The sequence below is a fragment of the Paecilomyces variotii genome (genome assembly GCF_004022145.1).
Source record: "Paecilomyces variotii strain CBS 101075 chromosome Unknown C8Q69scaffold_6, whole genome shotgun sequence".
Lineage (NCBI taxonomy): Eukaryota > Fungi > Ascomycota > Eurotiomycetes > Eurotiales > Thermoascaceae > Paecilomyces > Paecilomyces variotii.
The window spans coordinates 1,190,707-1,210,948 of NW_021167145.1; the positions used below are offsets into that span (position 1 = coordinate 1,190,707).

At 51.0% G+C, this 20,242-nt stretch overlaps 4 protein-coding genes across 4 annotated transcripts; 3 read left to right on the forward strand and 1 right to left on the reverse strand.

Moving 5' to 3' along the window:
- Positions 1-31: 31 nt before the first annotated feature.
- C8Q69DRAFT_528319 (hypothetical protein) lies at positions 32-10,069 on the forward strand (the record flags this gene model as incomplete). The annotated part of the gene is made up of 3 exons (XM_028633673.1): positions 32-84; positions 144-179; positions 230-10,069. 3 exons carry the CDS (start codon positions 32-34, stop codon positions 9,822-9,824), a joined length of 9,684 nt encoding a protein of 3,227 aa, XP_028484845.1. The 3' UTR covers positions 9,825-10,069.
- A 758-nt stretch (positions 10,070-10,827) lies between these two features.
- C8Q69DRAFT_469301 (putative translation elongation factor EF-2 subunit) lies at positions 10,828-14,579 on the forward strand. The gene is made up of 5 exons (XM_028630747.1): positions 10,828-11,192; positions 11,295-11,310; positions 11,438-11,495; positions 11,609-14,040; positions 14,111-14,579. Exons 1-5 carry the CDS (start codon positions 11,185-11,187, stop codon positions 14,126-14,128), a joined length of 2,532 nt encoding a protein of 843 aa, XP_028484846.1. The 5' UTR covers positions 10,828-11,184; the 3' UTR covers positions 14,129-14,579.
- Positions 14,580-14,672: 93 nt separating this feature from the next.
- C8Q69DRAFT_469304 (CCCH zinc finger and RRM domain protein) lies at positions 14,673-17,928 on the forward strand. The gene is made up of 5 exons (XM_028630748.1): positions 14,673-15,167; positions 15,329-15,447; positions 15,522-16,190; positions 16,241-17,280; positions 17,337-17,928. Exons 1-5 carry the CDS (start codon positions 15,103-15,105, stop codon positions 17,667-17,669), a joined length of 2,226 nt encoding a protein of 741 aa, XP_028484847.1. The 5' UTR covers positions 14,673-15,102; the 3' UTR covers positions 17,670-17,928.
- C8Q69DRAFT_469306 (acyl-CoA dehydrogenase) lies at positions 17,929-20,106 on the reverse strand. Its single transcript, XM_028630749.1, has 4 exons — positions 19,454-20,106; positions 19,111-19,361; positions 18,388-18,995; positions 17,929-18,249 (listed from the first exon to the last, which is right to left on the reverse strand). Exons 1-4 carry the CDS (start codon positions 19,784-19,786, stop codon positions 18,113-18,115), a joined length of 1,329 nt encoding a protein of 442 aa, XP_028484848.1. The 5' UTR covers positions 19,787-20,106; the 3' UTR covers positions 17,929-18,112.
- Positions 20,107-20,242: the final 136 nt, after the last annotated feature.

The following is a 20,242-nucleotide window of genomic DNA, read 5'->3' on the forward strand; positions in this document are numbered from 1 at the left end:
CGCGGGCATCTAAAGCCCTCAACTTTTGGAGATGACCAACCACTTGACGGCGGAGCCCCTAACGTCTGGCCCAACTTTCAACTGGTAGGGTTCTTAGCGGGGTGATACACTTGTTGTTATCGATGCGGCTGACGATATCATAGGTTTTTCCTGGTTGAGCTCATTGTCTCCGGCGTTCTGTAAGTGGGCAGCTGCTGTCTATCCGTCCAACTGCTAATTGCTGTTTCAGCTCCTTGTTCTTCCTGTTCTACTTCAATCGCCTTTTCGCGACCCTCGTCTCCTATGGTATACGAGCGTATACATGGCACTATTATCGCGCCTATATCGATATCCATGCTCTCCAGATCTCTCTGCTCGGAGGGAGGATCTTCTTCAAAGGTATCAGATACCATGGAGTGAACGAAACTGTCCTGGTCCATGGAGGCTATGTGACTTGGAACTACTGGAAACGGAAAGTGAAGCAGTTGGGTCTGTCAAAGGAAGGAATACCCGATTCTCGACTTGGACAAGATGCACGAGGCGATGATAGCGGGAGCCAGAATGCTAGTCGAGAGAAGGGCAGCGTAGAGGGAGATGACAATCTTCCCTGCCGTATTGGAGTGACTCTTTATGGACTGGAATGGTTTCTTTACAACAAAACCCCTGCATACGACAGTATTCTGGAAGGATTCGGCCACCGTCCGGAGCATCAGCCCTCCCCGAGTGAGAGTGATGCTTTGTTTCCATCTGTTTCAGGAGAATCGAGCAGCTATCAGAGTAATACTCAAGGTGCTATGAAAGATGGGTTGGCGGCCAAGCGGACTTACACTAACTCTTCTTCCCCGACGAGTCCTTCCATGGGAGCTGCGTCTCCTAAAGATTCCTTTAGACCTACTAGAAATGATACGGCGTTTTCCACCATCAGAGACGTTACTGATGATCATCAACCAGAAGCTAGCCCATCGATTTTGCTCCAGCTTTTGCCGTTGAGGATAAAATGTACTAAGGGCGCCATCGTTGTGGGCAACGAGAATACGCGGACCGTCTTGACCACGACGTTTGCGAAGGCCAACGGGACGATTGACGCAACAGATGCTGGCCCACTTGACTTGTACAGGCAAATATTTGCTTTTGAGATGGACCATCCCGTGGTGCAAATGCGGCCGAATCCAGATTACAAGCAGTCTCAGCTCTCGGCCGCCAAGGGGATAGGCGCTCTAAAAGAAGAAAGCCCTGGAACTTCGTACAAGCCGACTTTCCACATCAACTATCAGCTTCGCAAGCAGAGACTGTGGCACAGTATTCGTGATCTTGTTCCGTACTTTCAGAAGTCGGTAGAGTCGTTCCATATCGGCCATAGTGCAAAGGCAACAGCAGCGTCAGCAAATCAACCAGGACATCGCGGTGCGACTCGATGGATTGGATTGACGAGGTATCTTGACGATGATTACCAAGATGAGCATGAAGGCTGGAATGAAATCGAATATGGCAGATTCTCGACTATAATGGATTGTCCTCGTGTTTCCGTCAGTTACTATTGGGACATTCCCGGCAAGGTGTCCCCTGAGCATGCCTTGCTACCATCCTTGAAGGCACCGGGAGATATCAACGGAGCCCATCCGCCAAAATGGGGCCTAGATGTGAAGGTCAACGGTGGCATGATAAATTACGGGCCCTGGGCGGACAGAGAACGCGTGGGACTGCAAACTGTATTCTTCCCGAATCCATACAGAAGCTCGGAGCCAGAGAAGCCGTTAAACGCAGGAGAAACAAGACGAAGTACATCTTTCAAGCTTCTCATAGAGATTGATGAAGAGACCACGTTGCGGATTCCGACGAGGGAGCCATCGAAAGACTGGCAATGGAAGGGTCGCGCTGATGCCATAAAGGACGCAGCGAGGCTGAAGAAACAGAAACAGAAGAGAACCACCCGCAACAATGAGGGAGATAAGGGAAATGCTGGACCAGATATACGTCCCTTCGGATGGTTATCACTTCGACTAGCACGCGACTCCACGATCACATACACTATGGATATGGTTGCTTCCCCGACGGGATACCGGAACCACGTCAACTTAGACCTTCGGGATACGAAGTTGTCGACCAGTGTCAACCATGGCTTACTCTGGCAGTGCCCGCGGCAAATAGTGTCCTGTGACCTGTCCAATCCACTCGTCTGGAATAGTCCCCGTAAATGGGATTTCAACGTGGAAAGCAGTGATCTGGAATTGTTCTTGCTTCGTGACCATATATTCTTGATCACGGATCTCGTGACTGACTGGACGACTGGACCACCTGCGGATTACTATACCTTCGTGCCGTTCACCTATAACATCAACCTTACTTTTACTGATTTCAAACTGTTCGTGAACGTTAACGACTCGAATATCATCAGTAACCCTTCTGATCTGGAAGATAACACTTTCGTGGTGATAAAAGGGAAACGATTGGCAGCAGATGTTGGAATTCCTATGACCAAGTTCAGACCTGATCTGAATGCTGTGCTGTTCAACGTCAGTCTGCACAAAGGCGCTATAGATGTGGTGACGCCAGTGTGGAACACATTGCGTACCTTTCTCACCAATAAGTCGGTTGCTGTCCTGGAGAGTCTCGCCATCGACGGAAGCTACACTTATCATCTCTCCACGTCTCCAGCACTGACGGACACTCTTGTGCTCAATGTTGCAGGTTTAGGTCCCAAACTGTACCTGTATGGTTTTCTGATGCGGTACTTCATGAAGATAAAAGACAACTACTTTGGGGAAGAAATGCACTTCAAAACGCTCGAGGAGTTCCAAGAGTCGGCCAATTCGGAAAGTCCCACCGAACACCATGGGCTCAATCCGGGGAGAAAGTCCAATGATCTTGATGTGATCATACATGTCAGCGTCGATAACGCTTGCGCTCTTTTGCCGGCGAACATTTATGACCGCCGAAACAGTATACGATTGACAACCACATCTATCGAGGCAGACATGAGGTTCACAAATTATTATATGGATTTGGAAACTTCTATAAGCCCTCTGGAAGCCGCGCTAGAAACCATCACATCTGAATCCTCTACAGAGATATCTAACGCACAACTATTTATCGACGGTCTCTCAATTTATGGTCATAGGCTTTTTGGCCTACCTCCTGCAGAACCAACCTATGTGTGCAACTGGGACTTCCGCCTCGGAGACGTTGCGGGAGAGTGTTCCGTGGAATTCCTGAGACATATGGTGACAGCCATCCGAAGCTTCGACTTCTCCCTTGACGACAAAGAAAACGCGCTTCCGGAATTGTTACCAGTTGCTTTACACGATGTCACTTTTCTGAGAGCTACAATAGACTCCATACACTTATCGGTTATTGTCGACGTCACGGCTCTTATTTTGAGAACTGGTACGGTGACTCTGCAGTTTAATGACTGGGCAGATTTTATGTTCTCGAAAAGACTCGATGTTGGCGTGCCGAACTTGACTGTTGCTGCTGTCGATCGTAGATCCGCTGCACGATTTCAAGGAAGGCATTACGAGTCCGTGTTAACACATGCCCTGTTTCGGACAGAAATTGCCTTCAAAATGGCTCAACGAAAGCCAAACTTCGATGAGGATCGCCGCTTACAACAGGAACATATTAGAGTACATGACCAAAGAACTAACAGGACACCCTGGTTACTATTTGATATGGAAGCGGCTGACACGGGCTCGTCGCATCCAAACGGCAACAAAGTGGGCCCTCCCGCTATGCCAGTTCCTTTTATGCCAGACCCCGTTGCAAATATGGATAGTATCGTGGATACCTTGTCTTCTCGAGGGCCGTCTATATTCCGGGGGAACTTGGGTCGGAAGAGCTCGTTCTTATCTGATTCTCCTAGCCTGAATACAACCAGGAATGCCACCGGACGATCTGTCCGTGTGGCCTCTGACGGGCAGTCCAGTAGGCTATCGAGCCGTGGCTCCCTTTTTCATGATGACGCCGGCCGGAAGAGCAGGACTCACCAGTCGACCCATATGATGGACGGTACATCAGCTCGATACGGTGACACGAATTGGAAGGACGCCCATTCAGGTATAAATGGAGTTTCCAGTGCGTGGGCGATGCCGCATTTTGCTCTTCATCATGTGGAACCGGACACTAGTAATTTGCCGTCGCTTCCATCCGACGTGCATGGCTGGAATTCAAATGCTGTCGACTACGGGGCCATGGGCGGATCTGCTTCTTTGGAAGATAGCAGTGGCACTCAGTTAAACTTCTTCTGCGAGTTGTCGACAGGTCTGACAGGGTTCTGTGCGCCCGAGTTTCTACATGTTGTATCTTCAGTCGTCGAGGGGATGCAGCCGGATCACCCCGTGGATGTTCTTGATTCACTTCAGATCGATGTTATGTCCGATATTGCCAACCAGGAAAAGTTAATAGACAAGCCGAGAACGACAACGAGTATCTCGATTCGTGTTCCCTTGACGAGACTGAGACTTCTCAATTCAGCGGCATCTTCTGATCCGAGCGGCCAGTGCCGATTCCATGATGAGTACAACGTTGAGATCTCGCGTCTTGCAACGGCATTCAGAACCAAAGTGGAGCGTCGGAAGGATGACCTCCAGGAGGGTATACAGCGGAGCTTGGTCGTGCATGCGTCTACTGATTCCCTGTTATTTGGCGTGGAGGGTAGACGCACTGATTCTGCTCAAGGCAAGGCAGAATTTAACTTCGTCGGAAGAGACATGAACTTCTGGTTGGTGATAGCGCCGGACGTGCGTTCTCATCTTCAAATGCGAACGATCGAAACTGCAACTTCAAGCAAATCTGTGGAACAGCTGGCATTTCTAGTCAAGCGAACGACGACTATGTTCGACTCGGTCGCGTCATCATTCCAGCACGCATCATATGTTGGCGCCAGTCGATCACGATTATTGATCTACTCCCTCTCACAGAAAGCTCCAGGTATACCAGACCCTTTATTTTTGACACGGCCGTCATACGTTTTGCGAGTTGCACGTACGCATCTGAGACTCCATGACTCCTGGAAAATAATTTCGCGTCTTCGCGCTATCTACCAGAGTTTATCAGTAGATCGGCAGCGAGAATTGGAAGGGATATGCGTTGATACGAAAGCTAAGCTCCCAGAGAATGCTAGAGAAACTGTTCTCTCAACTTTCGATGAGTGGCGCACCTGGGATCTGGCCCATGTCGAAAAGAGCCATATAATGAGAAAGGTCTGGGGCCCCTCTGTTGCCGCCAGTGAGGCTGCGACATCACAGCCCCTGACCCTTTCGGTGGACGTGAGAACATTCAGGTTCTCTGTTGATCCAGGCCCGAGGGAGAGTGGGATTACGGTTGAAAACTTGTCCACCGCCTTAGCTATTGAGCCTCGAAAGGGCGAGGATATACCTGCAGCGCAGCGGCCAAGAACCGCTATTGTTCTCCGATCTTACTGCTCTTCAGCAGCGTTGCAATTGCGGTGGGAGATATTGGATCTGGTGGAAGTAGTGACAAAAACCATGTCGAATGTGACTTTGGAATCTACTACTCCTCCCGGCGCCTCAGACAATACCGGACCTGGACCTCTGGAGTTGCAGGTTGTCGTCGGCACGGATCTCGGTACTATCACGATTGAGGGCATTAACCTGCGAATTGCCCTTATTGGACAAGCTCTCAAGGGTTCTTTCGTGGGACAGACAGAGAAGGGCAACATGTCTGATGAACTCAGTGTGCTCCTCGCCGCAGAGGCCACTTCAGCAGAGATCTCAGATCGTTTCAAGTTGCTAATCCTTGCAAGAGTCTGGGACCCTACTGTCTATCTTTCCTACGTATTACAAGACAAGGAATCTCTTTTGGAGCATGACTGGAAGATTGCTGGATCGTGCAAGAGGCTCCGATTTGACACGAAAGAAGACCCTCTAGGTCTAGTCCAAGCGGCAGACAGGGTAGTCGAAGACGAAGTTAGATACGTTCGCGAACTGATGAGGAATATTGACGTGCCAAAGGCCCAACCGGCTCCGCCTGCATCCAACGTGAAACGAAGCCATCATCATTTCCAAGCTGCCACGTTCTTGGACGATTATCGTATCACATTCTCCCTCCTCCCATCGTTGACTTACATGATTGCTGGAGAGGTCGCTCGAATGTCAATCGTCCCTAGAAGGGATACTAAACTGGAGGTGGACTTTGATGTAAAATCCAATTCCCACGTATTCCAGTCTCTTGAAGGAACTACGTGGCACACGGTATCCGCTCTACGGATACCACCGATCAACGGCCGAGTGCTTGTCAAATTGGCTCCGGTCACAACTTTAGAGGCGGATGTCACAATTGAGCTTATACGTCTGCAGGCTAGTGCAGTGCGGAGCCTGCTGAGCGCAGTAAATGGCCCTGAAATATCGCACCTTGTTTCCGATTTGAAAGATAGTGTCGATGCACTTCGCGTGCGCCTTAGCAACGTCCTCGACCTGGAGAAGCCAAAGACGCAGTTGAAGGCACCACCGGACGGAGGCGATCTGCTCTACAAAGTCCGCCTTACGATGGCCGGCATGAGCATTCATGCGCGCGCTCCAGGTCTCAAGAGCAAGCAGTACTCCGCCGATATGGAGTTCAGCTTTGGGATGGTACAGATGCGACTTGATAATGGCTCGGAGCAAGGGAAGCCTCTCGACCTTCCGGAATTCCATGTTAATGTCTCTCAGATAAGCCTTGATATTAGGAAGAGAGACCATTCTACGAGTCACTCTTACGGTAATTTCGTTCTCGACGTCGGAGTTGTGGGCACGTCCAGGATAAACGAGACAGGACAGCTGGTGCGAGCGTACTACTTGACCAGCAAGGGTCTTGAAGTTGAGCTTTGTGCCGTAACTGCGTCACTGGTTGTTGACATTGCAGCTCATCTACAAGAGCGGATTAAGACACTTGACGTATCTCATGAAGTCAAGCGTTTGAAGAAGCTGCGGCATCGGGCTCAGCCCGAGGCCAAGCCCAAGGCTGCTGAAGTGCCTAGCATCGAAGTTCAGGATGAGATAAGTTCGGACAACCTTTTCAACGCCATATATTCTGTGGAACTTTTCAACATGCAAGTGAGCTGGATTATGGCAGGTAGCCAGTCAAGCTCACCTGAACGAGAACCAGAAGACCTGGTTTTCTCAATCAGACATGCTGCCGTATCAACGCAGAAACAAAATGCTGCGAAACTTCGCATCGAGGATATGCAACTACAGATGGTCCCGCAATCCCATGATCGCAAGAACCGAACGTTGAACTCAGCCTTGATGCCGGAGATAGTTTTCAACGTGGCTTATTTGTCAACGAAGAACGACATTCGTCTAGCTTTCCAAGCCGCTGGAAAGTCTTTGGATATTCGAGCAACCTCCGAGTTCATTCTGCCTGCCAGCCTGCTTCAGCATTCTATCGCTTCTGCGAGCGAGGAACTGCGGGAAGCGAACGCTATATGGGCTACGGCGCCTTCCCCAGTGAATGATAAAGAGCGCGGACTCTTTGGGAATAAACGCCTCGCATCCTTCCTTATTGATGTTGACTTCGCTGGTGCTATAGTGACCCTTCAAGGAAAGCGGATGGACCATCAACAGACGATGCTCACCGCCGCGTTGAAAGGCACTCGACCGCCAGAGGGTAGGTTTGGGCAATACGTGCAAGGTGAGCCAGCGACTACAGCGTCGCTGCGTGCTCCAGGTGTTGCCCTGAAAGTTCAATACGAAGACAATGGGACAGACGATCAGACCCTAAATGCGGAACTCAAGGTTGACCCGTCGACGAATGTGCTGTATCCAACAGTTGTGCCTCTGATCAAGCAGATTAGTGCCAGCATAAAAGAAGTTGTGGGAGAGCAAGAACGCGGCGCGCAAGAGTCGACAAGTAAACTCCAAGCCCAGAAGCTCATGCCTGATACATCGCTGAGTGCCAACGATCCTGATACGATTCTCGGGCGATGCAAGCTTAACGTGGGCATGTGGATCTGCAAACAGGAGTTTAGTCTGAGTTGCCAGCCCATTGCACGAGTAGCAGCCACTGCGCAGTTTGAGAGCATCTATATGACGGTCAATACTGTTCAATCGGCCGAACAACGGCGGTTCTTTGCTATCCTGGTGGCTTTCAATTCTCTACAAGCCTCGGTGAAACACGTGTATTCGCATGAATCGACAGCCAGTTTCGAAGTGGAAAAGATGGTCATGTCTCTTATGAATAGTAAACACGTCAGCGCTAACAACGGCATATCCGCCATCCTCAAAGTGAGCCCACTGAAGACATTAGTCAATGTGAAGCAGCTGCAGGACTTCCTTCTTTTCCGAGAGATATGGGTGCCCTCCAGTGATGATCAGTCCGGCCCTGAGAGCCGTGAGCCACCCCGATCACCGTCTTCAGATAGCCAACCTTACATGGTGCAACGGTATCAGCAAGTCGCTTGTACAGGTGCCTTCCCGTGGAATTCCACACTGGCCATTGATGAACTGGAGATTCAACTTGACCTGGGCCAGACTGTAGGAAAGTCTCAGTTCACCATCAAAGACCTGTGGTTGTCCTCGAAAAAGAACTCTGATTGGGAGCAGAACCTCTGTGTCGGCTTCCGGACCATGACAATCGAAAGCAAAGGAAGGATGAGCGGACTGGTGGAGCTAGCTAATTTGAAAGCCCGCACATTCATCAAGTTTTCTGGGGACAGTCCAGTTCTGGGCCAGACGCCATTGATTCAAGCGTCCGTTGCGTTCGACTCTCTGCAGGCTAAGGTCTCCTTCGAGTATCAGCCATTCCTGGTAGCTGATATATCTATGTTTGAATTCCTGATGTACAACGTCCGGAATACGTCAGGGCCGCAACAAGACCGCCTTGTCAGTATTCTGGAAGGAGAAAAGGTTCAAGTCTTCTGCACGACGTTGACTGCATCCCAGTCTGTGGGTCTTCTACAAGCGTGGCAGCGTCTGGCTCAGGATAAACAGGCCGCGTATGAAGCATCGCTCAAAGACATTGAGAGATATCTCCGTCGCAAATCGTCTGTGGCCAGCGAAAAAATCAACCTCCGCCCCGACGATGCGGCCAGACGCAAAGAGGAATCTGAAAAGGCACCGATCTCGTTGCATACTGATGTAGTCGTGAGCATCCGGGCGGTGAATGTGGGGGCCTTCCCTAGCACCTTCATCGACAGTCAACTCTTCAAGATGGAAGCACTGGACACACAGGCTCGTTTCGCCGTTGCACTCGAGGACGGAAGGATTCACAGTGCCTTGGGCCTCACCCTGGGACAGCTACGGGTGGCCCTCTCCAACGTCAATCGGCCTAGTCTGCCTACGTACTCTTCGGACGAGCTGTCCGTCGACGATGTTGCCAACCGTGGCACCGGCTCCCGAGGCGGCACGATCCTGAAGGTGCCCCGTGTCGTTGCCAGCATGGAGACTTGGCAGCGTCCCGGGACAAACGACATCGAGTACATCTTCAAGAGTGCCTTCGAGGGCAAAGTGGACGTCGGATGGAACTATTCACGCATTAGCTTCATCCGGGGCATGTGGATGAACCATTCGCGCGCGCTTGCGAGCCGACTGGGGAAGCCCTTGCCGCCGTCCGCCGTCCGGATTACTGGGGGCCCACGACCTGAGGGCGCGGGCGGCGAGTTCGACGAGCAAGAGAAGATCACGGCGGTGGTGAACATGCCTCAGTCACGATATACTTACCTGGCACTGGAGCCGCCAGTGATCGAGACTCCGCAGCTCCGGGACATGGGCGAAGCCACCCCGCCGCTGGAATGGATCGGTCTACACCGTGACAAGCTACCTAATGTCACCCACCAGATCATCATTGTCACCTTGCTGGAGGTAGCTAAGGAAGTTGAGGATGCATATTCGAAGATTCTGGGATCCTCATGAGGGTGGGGAAGACATGAGCATTACTGAGCATTACGCTGCATTAGTGATACCCGGTTTCTCTCTCTTCTCCCCCTTCCTCCTCTTACAGGAAGGAGTTAGGCGTCAATCATTGTCATCCTCAACGGGATCATGACCTATCACCACCAATGGCGTTGCAAGGAGCGATCACTGTATTATTTGTCTCTTTGTATTATTGTCCAGTTTAGCAGCTATAAAATCCCATAGGAACCATGTGTACAGTAGAGAGAAATTATTATTTGTTTAGAGATAGTAACATGATGTTATCCAAACATACCATGAGCAACATAACATAAAACTCGACCCTAGTCTAGAGCTGATGACGATCAATCCAAAATCCTTCTTATTATTATTATTAGTATTATCCTCCTCTATCCTTATCCTCGCAAGTTCACTCGCGTACATTAGTCAACTACGATCCTCGTCTTAATAATTGAACCCATTAAATCCTAACGCCGAGCAGACCAAGTGGGGAAGCGGTGAGATGAAGAAACCCCTCATTGGACCGCCACCAGGGCTCAGCAACGGTCACGTTGTCAGGCCAGCGAACGAAACTGGAGGGAAAGTTGAGCTGGCACACGCTGTGACGAGAAGATCATCAGATACCTTAGTAGGGTGGGGGATGGAGGAGAAGGATTCTCTGCTCGTAGAATAATAGAAGAAGACATGGGGAAAAGAAAAAGATAAGACGAGGAGTGATGGGGATAATATATGGATAATTTAAAATGATATTGTTATTATTATTGCAGAGTAGAGAGTACTTGGAAGAGAGTATGACCCTCACTGATGACTTCAATGATAATTAATTAACCAAGTTGGGTGGCAAGATCCAAGCTGCACTCTTAACGATCCAAAGAGAATCAAAGAACGAAAAAAAAAAGAATAAAAAGATAAAAAAAAAATTACAAGTAACAAAACTGTCACTAGCAGACTAGACCGTCCGAAATAATAATAAATAATAATAAAAGAGTTGCAACAGGCGAATTAAAAGAATGGTGTTCCCATACGGCGGGCTGGAAACGCACATCGAGATTGGAAATCGGCAAAAACCCTTTTCCCAGTCCCCACTAAATCCCCTCCTCGCAAGCTTTGCGCACTTACTTCACTGCTTCCCCTCTGCCCTTTTCCTCCTTCTTCCCTCTCTTCCCCTCCCGTGAAGCCTTCTTCCTTGTCTCAGGAGCAGAGCGTACACTAGGGTTTCCTCTCCAAAGAGCAAGAAACAACATCAGGTCGAGCTAGCTCTCGATCCTGATCCTTTTGTGTGTCGTTTGTTCCTTTTTGTCCCGCATTCTTATCGCACAACCCCGCCTCTAGGGCTTTGCTCTGAGAAAAAACCGTCAAGATGGTCAAGTAAGTCCCAACTCCCGACTACGTCCAAGATGAGAGGGCAAAAGAAGAGAAAATATTGAGCAGAAAGTTTTGGGATGATGGCTAACATGTCCTTGCGTACAGCTTCACCGTCGAGGAGGTTCGTTTTTTATTTTTTTTCTCTTTTCTTCTCCATCCCGCGCGCCCGCTTGGAGGGGACTTGCCCACCATCGGCGCCTGAGGAATAAAAAAAAAACCTCCCAGAACAATGAACTGACCATGGACAGATCCGGGCCCTTATGGACCGCCCGGCCAACATCCGTAACATCTCCGTTATTGCTCACGGTATGTAAATCGAATCTGTGATATTTTTCTGTCCCGGTTGGGATTTTCTCCGGTCGGGCAGAAAGCGAGGCAGCAGCGAAAAAAGAATGGAAATTTCTGACCTTGATGACTAGTCGATCACGGAAAGTCCACCCTGACCGACTCCCTGGTCCAGCGTGCGGGTATTATCTCCGCTGCTAAGGCTGGTGAGGCTCGTTTCACGGATACGCGTGCAGATGAGCAGGAGCGAGGCATTACCATCAAGTCCACTGCCATCTCCCTGTACGCTCACCTGACGGATGAGGAGGATGTCAAGGACATCCCCCAGAAGGTCGATGGTAACGAGTTCTTGGTCAACCTGATCGACTCCCCCGGACACGTTGACTTCTCCTCCGAGGTCACTGCTGCCCTCCGTGTCACCGATGGTGCCCTGGTCGTCGTCGACTGTATCTCCGGTGTCTGTGTCCAGACCGAGACTGTCCTGCGTCAGGCCCTGGGTGAGCGTATCAAGCCCGTCTGTATCGTCAACAAGGTCGACCGTGCTCTGCTCGAGCTCCAGGTCTCCAAGGAGGACCTCTACCAGTCCTTCGCTCGTACCGTCGAGTCCATCAACGTCATCATCGCCACCTACTTCGACAAGGCTCTCGGTGATGTCCAGGTCTACCCCGACAAGGGTACCATTGCTTTCGGTTCCGGTCTTCACGGCTGGGCCTTCACTGTCCGCCAGTTCGCGGCCAAGTACGCCAAGAAGTTCGGTGTTGACCGTAACAAGATGATGGAGCGTCTGTGGGGTGACAACTTCTTCAACCCCAAGACCAAGAAGTGGACCAAGACCGAGACCTACGAGGGCAAGCCCCTGGAGCGTGCCTTCAACCAGTTCATCCTGGACCCCATCTTCAAGATCTTCAACGCCGTCACCCACTCCAAGAAGGAGGAGATCAACACCCTGATCGAGAAGCTGGATATCAAGCTCGCCAGCGACGAGAAGGAGCTCGAGGGCAAGCAGCTCCTCAAGGTCATCATGCGCAAGTTCCTGCCTGCCGCTGATGCCATGTTGGAGATGATCGTTCTCCACCTGCCCTCTCCCGTCACTGCCCAGAAGTACCGTGCCGAGACTCTGTACGAGGGTCCCACTGACGACGAGGTCTGCATTGGTATCCGGGACTGCAACCCCAAGGCTCCTCTGATGCTCTACGTTTCCAAGATGGTGCCCACCTCCGACAAGGGTCGTTTCTACGCCTTCGGTCGTGTCTTCGCCGGTACCGTCCGCTCCGGTATGAAGGTCCGCATCCAGGGTCCCAACTACACCCCTGGTAAGAAGGAGGACCTGTTCATCAAGGCCATCCAGCGTACCATTCTGATGATGGGTCGTTTCATTGAGCCCATTGAGGATGTCCCCGCCGGTAACATCCTGGGTCTGGTTGGTGTCGACCAGTTCCTGCTCAAGTCTGGTACCATCACCACCTCCGAGACTGCCCACAACCTCAAGGTCATGAAGTTCTCCGTCTCCCCCGTCGTCCAGCGTTCCGTTGAGGTCAAGAACGCCAACGACCTGCCCAAGCTGGTCGAGGGTCTCAAGCGTCTGTCCAAGTCCGACCCCTGTGTCCTGACCATGATCAACGAGGCTGGTGAGCACATCGTTGCCGGTGCCGGTGAGCTGCACCTGGAGATCTGTCTGAAGGATCTCGAGGAGGACCACGCCGGTGTTCCCCTCCGTATCTCTGACCCCGTCGTCTCCTACCGTGAGACCGTCAGCGGCGAGTCTAGCATGACTGCCCTGTCCAAGTCTCCCAACAAGCACAACCGTCTGTACGTTACTGCTCAGCCTCTGGACGAGGAGGTCTCCAAGGCCATCGAGTCCGGCAAGATCTCCCCTCGTGACGATTTCAAGGCTCGTGCCCGTGTCCTTGCCGACGAGTACGGCTGGGATGTCACCGACGCCCGTAAGATCTGGTGTTTCGGTCCCGACACCACCGGTGCCAACTTGCTGGTTGACCAGACCAAGGCTGTCCAGTACCTGAACGAAATCAAGGACTCCTTCGTCTCCGGTTTCCAGTGGGCTTCCCGTGAGGGTCCCATTGCTGAGGAGCCCATGCGCTCCATCCGCTTCAACATCATGGATGTTACCCTGCACGCTGATGCCATTCACCGTGGTGGTGGTCAGATCCTGCCCACCGCTCGTCGTGTGCTGTACGCCGCTACCATGCTGGCTGACCCCGCTCTGCTCGAGCCCATCTTCAACGTCGAGATCCAGGTGCCCGAGCAGGCCATGGGTGGTATCTACGGTGTCCTCACCCGCCGTCGTGGTCACGTCTACACCGAGGAGCAGCGTCCCGGTACTCCTCTGTTCACCGTCAAGGCTTACCTGCCCGTCAACGAGTCCTTCGGCTTCACTGGCGATCTCCGTGCCGGTACCGGTGGTCAGGCCTTCCCCCAGTCCGTCTTCGACCACTGGGCCGTCCTCCCCGGTGGCTCGCCCCTCGACCCCACCACCAAGCCTGGTCAGGTCGTTGCTGAGATGCGTAAGCGCAAGGGTCTCAAGGAGCAGGTTCCCGGCTACGAGAACGTAAGTTGTCTTCTTCCCGAACCCGACTGATAGTGTGATGAAGAAGATTAATTGCTAACGAAATCTGCAGTACTACGACAAGCTGTAAACAACTCAATGCCAGCCGGATAGACTTCCCGACAATGATATCTGGGATCCAGCCATTACGAGTGTGACGACATAAAATAAAAAGCCCAGGTTAGGACAGTACAAAATCGGCGCCGTGGTGTGGAAATATGTTCCAGCGGGCAAGCTTCTGCATGAGGATGTCGGGGTGTGGCTAAGGGCCAATTGGGTTGTTCTTTGTCGAACTTGCTACTGCTTGACCTGCGAAAAATACCCTTGCCATCTCCGTCTTCCTAGTTTGGCTCAATACCTCACGCTCGGGTTTCAAAATGCCTAGAGAGAGAGAAGTAGAATAAAGATGTGCGAGCATAGGAACAGCTTGTCTTTAATTTGGCCTCTTGTTACGTTACGAATGTGGAATTTCCTTTGCTGTTCTCTAGTTTCATAGTTTGCCCCTGAAAATAAATACGGTAGTTCAATAACTGTGATTCGCGTAGCAGTAATAAATAATACAACCACTTCTGTCCATTTGATCTTGGAACTTTCTGAGAAGAAATTGAAATTGATTCTTCTCCGTAGCAGTTTTGACACCATAGCTCCGTCACGTGACGCATAGCACCGCGTCCCGGGCGACATTCGCGTTTCCCCAGCTCTCCAGGTCAATCAAGGTCGAGCCATCCTCGTCGCTGAGCTTTCATCCCCTCCACTATGGCCTGAAGCTGGCTCTGGCCGATAACAACATCGTCGCAACTGATTCAACGAGCTTTCTTTGACCCAACCAATCTCCCCGGTCGACGATCCGCTGTGTGCGTGCGTCTTCGTTCCCTTTGCGGAGTCCGCCACCATATTTTTCTGGAGTCGCATTTTGCCGGTTGTCTCCACCTGAGCTTTTATGTGGATCGCGTGCAGAGCAGGCTCTTGATGAGGTAGTTTTGCTTGGGTGAAATTATCATTGGTATTCCATACATCGAACTACGAAAGAAAAGGGCAAGTCGGGTTAGGTCCGAAAAGTTCAAGATGCAGTTTACAGAGGAAGAAGCTGCGGATGTGAAGAAGTGGGTGGTGAAGAGATTGGAGGATATGTAAGTTTATTTTCCTTCGATTTCTTTATCCTGGGTCGTCGCTTTTTTTTGTCATTTGTCTGTGTTCTTCTTGCGGAGTGTGTTATTCCTTGCTGGGTGTTCAGTGTTCAGCTCTGTTTAAGTGCAAGATAAGCTGACAGATCTTTTTATCTGGTGGATAGCTCCGATGCCGATTCAGATGTCCTTGCGGACTATGTCCTCGCCCTGATCAGATCCGATGCGCCGGACGAGGAGATTAGGAAAGCGTCTGTGGAGAATTTGGAAGATTTTCTGAGAGAACGTGAGTTGGAAGGATGATCCCTACGGTTACGTGTTGTCGTTATGTGGATAGTTGCTGATAAAGCTGGTTGGCAGATACGGTGAAATTCGTGGATGAGATTTTTGAGAAGTTTGGTCCGAAGCAGCAGCAAGCTGCACCGGTGACTGCGCCGAATCAGTTCCCCGTGCAGAGTGTCAGTGTCGCGACCCCATCAGCGCCTTCTATCCAGCAGCAGCAGGATCCGTTTAACGTCCCTCTTGGAGCTCCGAAGGGTCCCTTTGGTGGCCCCATAGGCAGTGTTCCGACGCAACCTGCTGGATTCGACGGTGCGAACTATTCTCGGAAACGGACTTTCAACGAGGGATTCCAGGCCGATCAAGGCCCGGGTGAGCAGCAGTTCCATAGCAGAGTGTACAAGACGCCACGACGAGGGCGCGGTAGAGGTGACCGCATGGGCGGTCCTGGGAGAGATGGAAGGCCTGGGGGTCCTCCAGGTTCTCAGTTTCCTACACCAGGTGGATTTCCAGGTATGCCTGCGGGCTTCCCTCCGTTCGATCCGAATGATCCTATGGGTGCCATGCTAGCGCTGCAAAATATGGGATTCCCGCCAATGCCTGGAATGCCGCCTCTTCCTCAGCAGCAAGGCAACTTGGCTGGCAAGAGCACAGAACGTTGTCCGCTGTATGACACGCAAGGGATCTGCTACTTGGGCGCAACATGTCCGTACCAGCATGGGGACTCTGTCGTGCCGCCTAGAGACGATGGTAAAGGACCTTCTATCTTGATATACTTTTTTTCATGCTAACGACTGTAGAATACGACCCTACGAACGCGAATATAATGATTGATGTTCAGCGAGATGGTGAAGGCGCCGGAAGAGGTTTCGAGAGGGGACGTGGCCGAGGTCGTGGTCGAGGGGACAGGGGTGGTTTTGCAGGACGAGGACGCGGCCGTGCTGAGTTCTCCATGACTGGACCTAACGAGGACAGGTCGGTTACCACAATTGTTGTGGAGCAGATTCCAGAGGACAAGTTCAATGAGGAGTCTATCCGCGAGTTCTTCTCCCAGTTTGGAAACATTGTGGAGGTCACATTGCAGGCCCCTAGACATCTTGCTCTGGTCAAATATGATACCTATGAGTCCGCAAAGGCCGCTTGGTCAAGCCCGAAGGTCATTTTCGACAACCGCTTTGTCAAGGTCTATTGGTACAAGCCACGTGGGAAGCCAGATGCCAATGGTGGCCAGCGACATACGTCGTCCACTCCGATGGATACGGAAGCAGATGCTACGCCCTTCGACAAAGAGGAGTTTGAGAGACAGCAATTAGAGGCCCAGAAGGCGCACGAGGAGCGGATGAAGAAGCTCAAGGAGACTGAAGAGGCTCGACAAGCGCTCGAGAAGCAGCGAGAAGAACTCCTCCGGAAGCAGCAAGAGGAGAAGGCCAGGCTCCTGGAGAGACTCAAAGAGAAGGGCGCTCTTAATGGTGCAGAAGAATTGAATGGTGATAAGGCTGAGTCCCCTGCCGACGAGAACGTCAGTGAGCAGACGAAGCAATTACGAGCACAGCTTGCTGCTCTCGAGGCCGAAGCGAAGAGCCTGGGCATTGATCCCAATAATCCTCAGCCGTCAACTTCTTTCCGTGGGCGCGGAAGAGGAACGCCTTACAGAGGGCGTGGTGGATTCCCCCCTCGTGGTCGTGGATATGACCCGTCGTTCCGGGGAGGCTTTAGAGGCAGAGGCGCCTTCCGTGGCCGTGGGGGTGTTCTTCGACTGGATAATCGACCGAAGAGGGTTGCTGTGTCTGGTGTGGAGTTCGATTCCTCCAAGGACGAAGCTCTTCGACAATACCTCATCGTAAGTTATTTTACCGCTGGAGATACTTGTAGTCTGAAACTAACGACGGCATGCAGGGAATCGGAGAATATCAGTCCGTCGACCCCAACCCGGAGCGTTCAGATTCCCAGATTATCACTTTTAAAGACCGCTACGTAGCTGAGAAGCTGATGTACGGTCCTACGACTATCCCCGGCGTCGGTAATGTCGAGTTGTCGTGGGTTGCCAACCCTGCCCCAACGCCCTCCGCCACCGGCGGACCCGGCCCAGACGGCAAGACCCGAGACGAAGACTCCGTCATGGAAAACACAGGAGATGCTGCTCCAGAGCCTGACAGCACACGACGAGATGGCAATCATGAAGTCGACTACGACGTGGCCGAAGTGGACGATACGTGGGGAATCGAGTAAACCTCGGCTCACATCTGCATCATCTTGTCCCGCCAGAAAATGGAGGAAATGGGAGTTCAAAAGGCTTCATTTCATGTGGGAACTTTTCATCTCTGTCATGTAATAATGTAAATGCAAAGACTAGCTAGCTAGCTATCTATTGAGAGGCAAAAGCTAAGCAATCTCATCATGCCAATACAATCTTGTACAGTATAGTACGTTACAGACAGTGGATTATCCCTTTCCCTTTCCCAAAAAAGAAATGTTACCTAAATTCAGAAACTAGTATCTATCTATTTTCTCTGTCTTTAGATGATGGATGTCATTCTCATTCTCACACTGGCAGTATACATAGTGTTTCAAATCCTCATAGACCACCTACAGGGGTATAAGTTATATTCCCCGTTCCAAACATTAATATATCCTTTTTTCTGGGTATTTCTGTTGTGGGAATGATGCTTAAATCAAATTTTCGACTTCCCTCCTCCCAACATCATCGTCTGAACTTGGAAAATCTTGACTAATTGACGAACTGCAAGGTCGAGAAGCACGTCTTCGGAGCCGCCGGGGATGCGGGTTCCAGGAACTTCGCGGTAGATTTCTGCCCATCTGTCAGTAAGTACTCTGGACTGCATTTCTCCAGAGGGAAAACGGTGATTTCAACGTAATAGACGAATGAAGAACAAAATGAGTAAATGTGGTTTCGGGAAGGAAGGGGGGCTTCTGGGTGGTAACATACTCTCTACAATCTCCCCCCGTCCCGTACGAGTATATCCATTTCCACCAAACAATAACACCGCAACCTGCGCGCACTCATTCAGAACCATACCAGACCTCGCCTTCGCCAGGGCCGTCAGACCACCAAGCTGAATATCCGCCTCATTCCTATCCATCTTCTTGAGCTGGAACAAGAACTGTTCTATCCACGCAGAAAGACTCTCTAGCTCTGCTCCCGCCTTCGCCAACCGATGTCTCACGACCGGCTGATCCATGAGCGTCTTCCCGAACGCCTCGCGCTGCAGACAGTACTCGAATGCAGACGAAAGCGCCACGCGCGCCTGTCGCGTCGCGCCAATAGCGATGGTGAGTCGTTCGTGGTTGAAGTTCGTCATGATGTAGTGCATGCCGTGGCCTTCGAGGCCGATGAGGTTTTCAACGGGGACTTGGACGTCGTCGAGCTCGATGAAGGTCGTTCCGCCCGTGAGTTGGCCGGATACTTTGAGCTTGCGCATCGTTACGCCGGGGTGGTTCTTTAAAGGGACAAGGAGGAGAGAGAGGCCCTTGGCTCCTGGACCGCCGGTTCGGACGGCCATGGTCGTGTAGTCGGACCAGATGCCGTTGGTGATCCTTTGCATGATCATGATGTTAGTATGGATGTATTAATTTGTATTTTGTATATATAGATATATATGGATATATAGGGATGATTGATTGATCGATTGGTTCCATGATATCAACATACCATTTCTTAGTTCCATTAACGATATAATGCTTTCCATCAGGTGTCTTCGTAGCCGTCGTCGTGATATTGGCAACGTCACTACCGGCCTCGGGCTCCGTGATGGCAATACACATTCTCTTTCGACCCGTTAGGAAATCAGGCAGGAAGCGTTCGTGTAGTTCGGGACTCCCGAATTTGAGAACTGGGGGGATGCCGAATGCGAATCCTGCAGACATTGATGCTCCGGGTCCGCCGATGCCGCTTCGTGACATCTACGTATGTATAAAATGTCAATTAATAAGTACTTAATATAATGCTATACATCACATTATCAAAAAAAACCGAGACTCACTCACTCACTCACCTCATCGATATAAATCCCCGTATGAAAATAATCCCACTCCTCAACCTTCACGCCCAGAATATCATGAATACCCAACTTCTTCAACCACTCAACGGGTAGCGGCGAGGGCAGATTCGGAAGCAACATGTTATTCTTTCTGAACGTCTCGTAGACGTGTGCGGGAACTTCCTCTGCGCGCTCCCACTCGAGAGCGTGCTTGTGGAGGTTCTCCCAGATGAATGCGCGACATGCTTTTTGGAATCGATGGTGGGATTCTGTGTAGTAGGGTGATGGGATGCCGCGGAGATAGGGCGGTTCTGAGAAGGGGATGGGATTGGGGGAGTTGGTGGCCATGGTTAGGTAGGTAGGTACTTGGTGGGTAGGATTGGGGAGATTGAATTGATGCTTTGTATTTTTTTTTTGTAATGGACCTTTGGATGGTATGATTGGGTAGATCTCCCTTATTTACCTAGCTGTAGCTATGTAGGTAGGTTGTTGTGCAATGTAAGAGGAGCGAGCGACTGTTGTAATTGAACCCGAGGATAGTTAGGTATGTTATATCATTCAGATGAAGTTGCGACATACGACAAAAGCCTTTACATGTAAATGTGATTATATATAACAACCGGCAGAGTATGATTTCCGGCCATGTGAAACTGGATGTAATACTGCTGAAGCTAGCGGAGTTGTTGACCTCTCGTTTTTGCGGGGAAGAATGTAATTACTTAGCCCGACGTCGACCGAGCCGAGGCTCCTGCTCGGGATATGATCTTCGTCGCCTCGATACGAACATATTTTCTCCATTACACT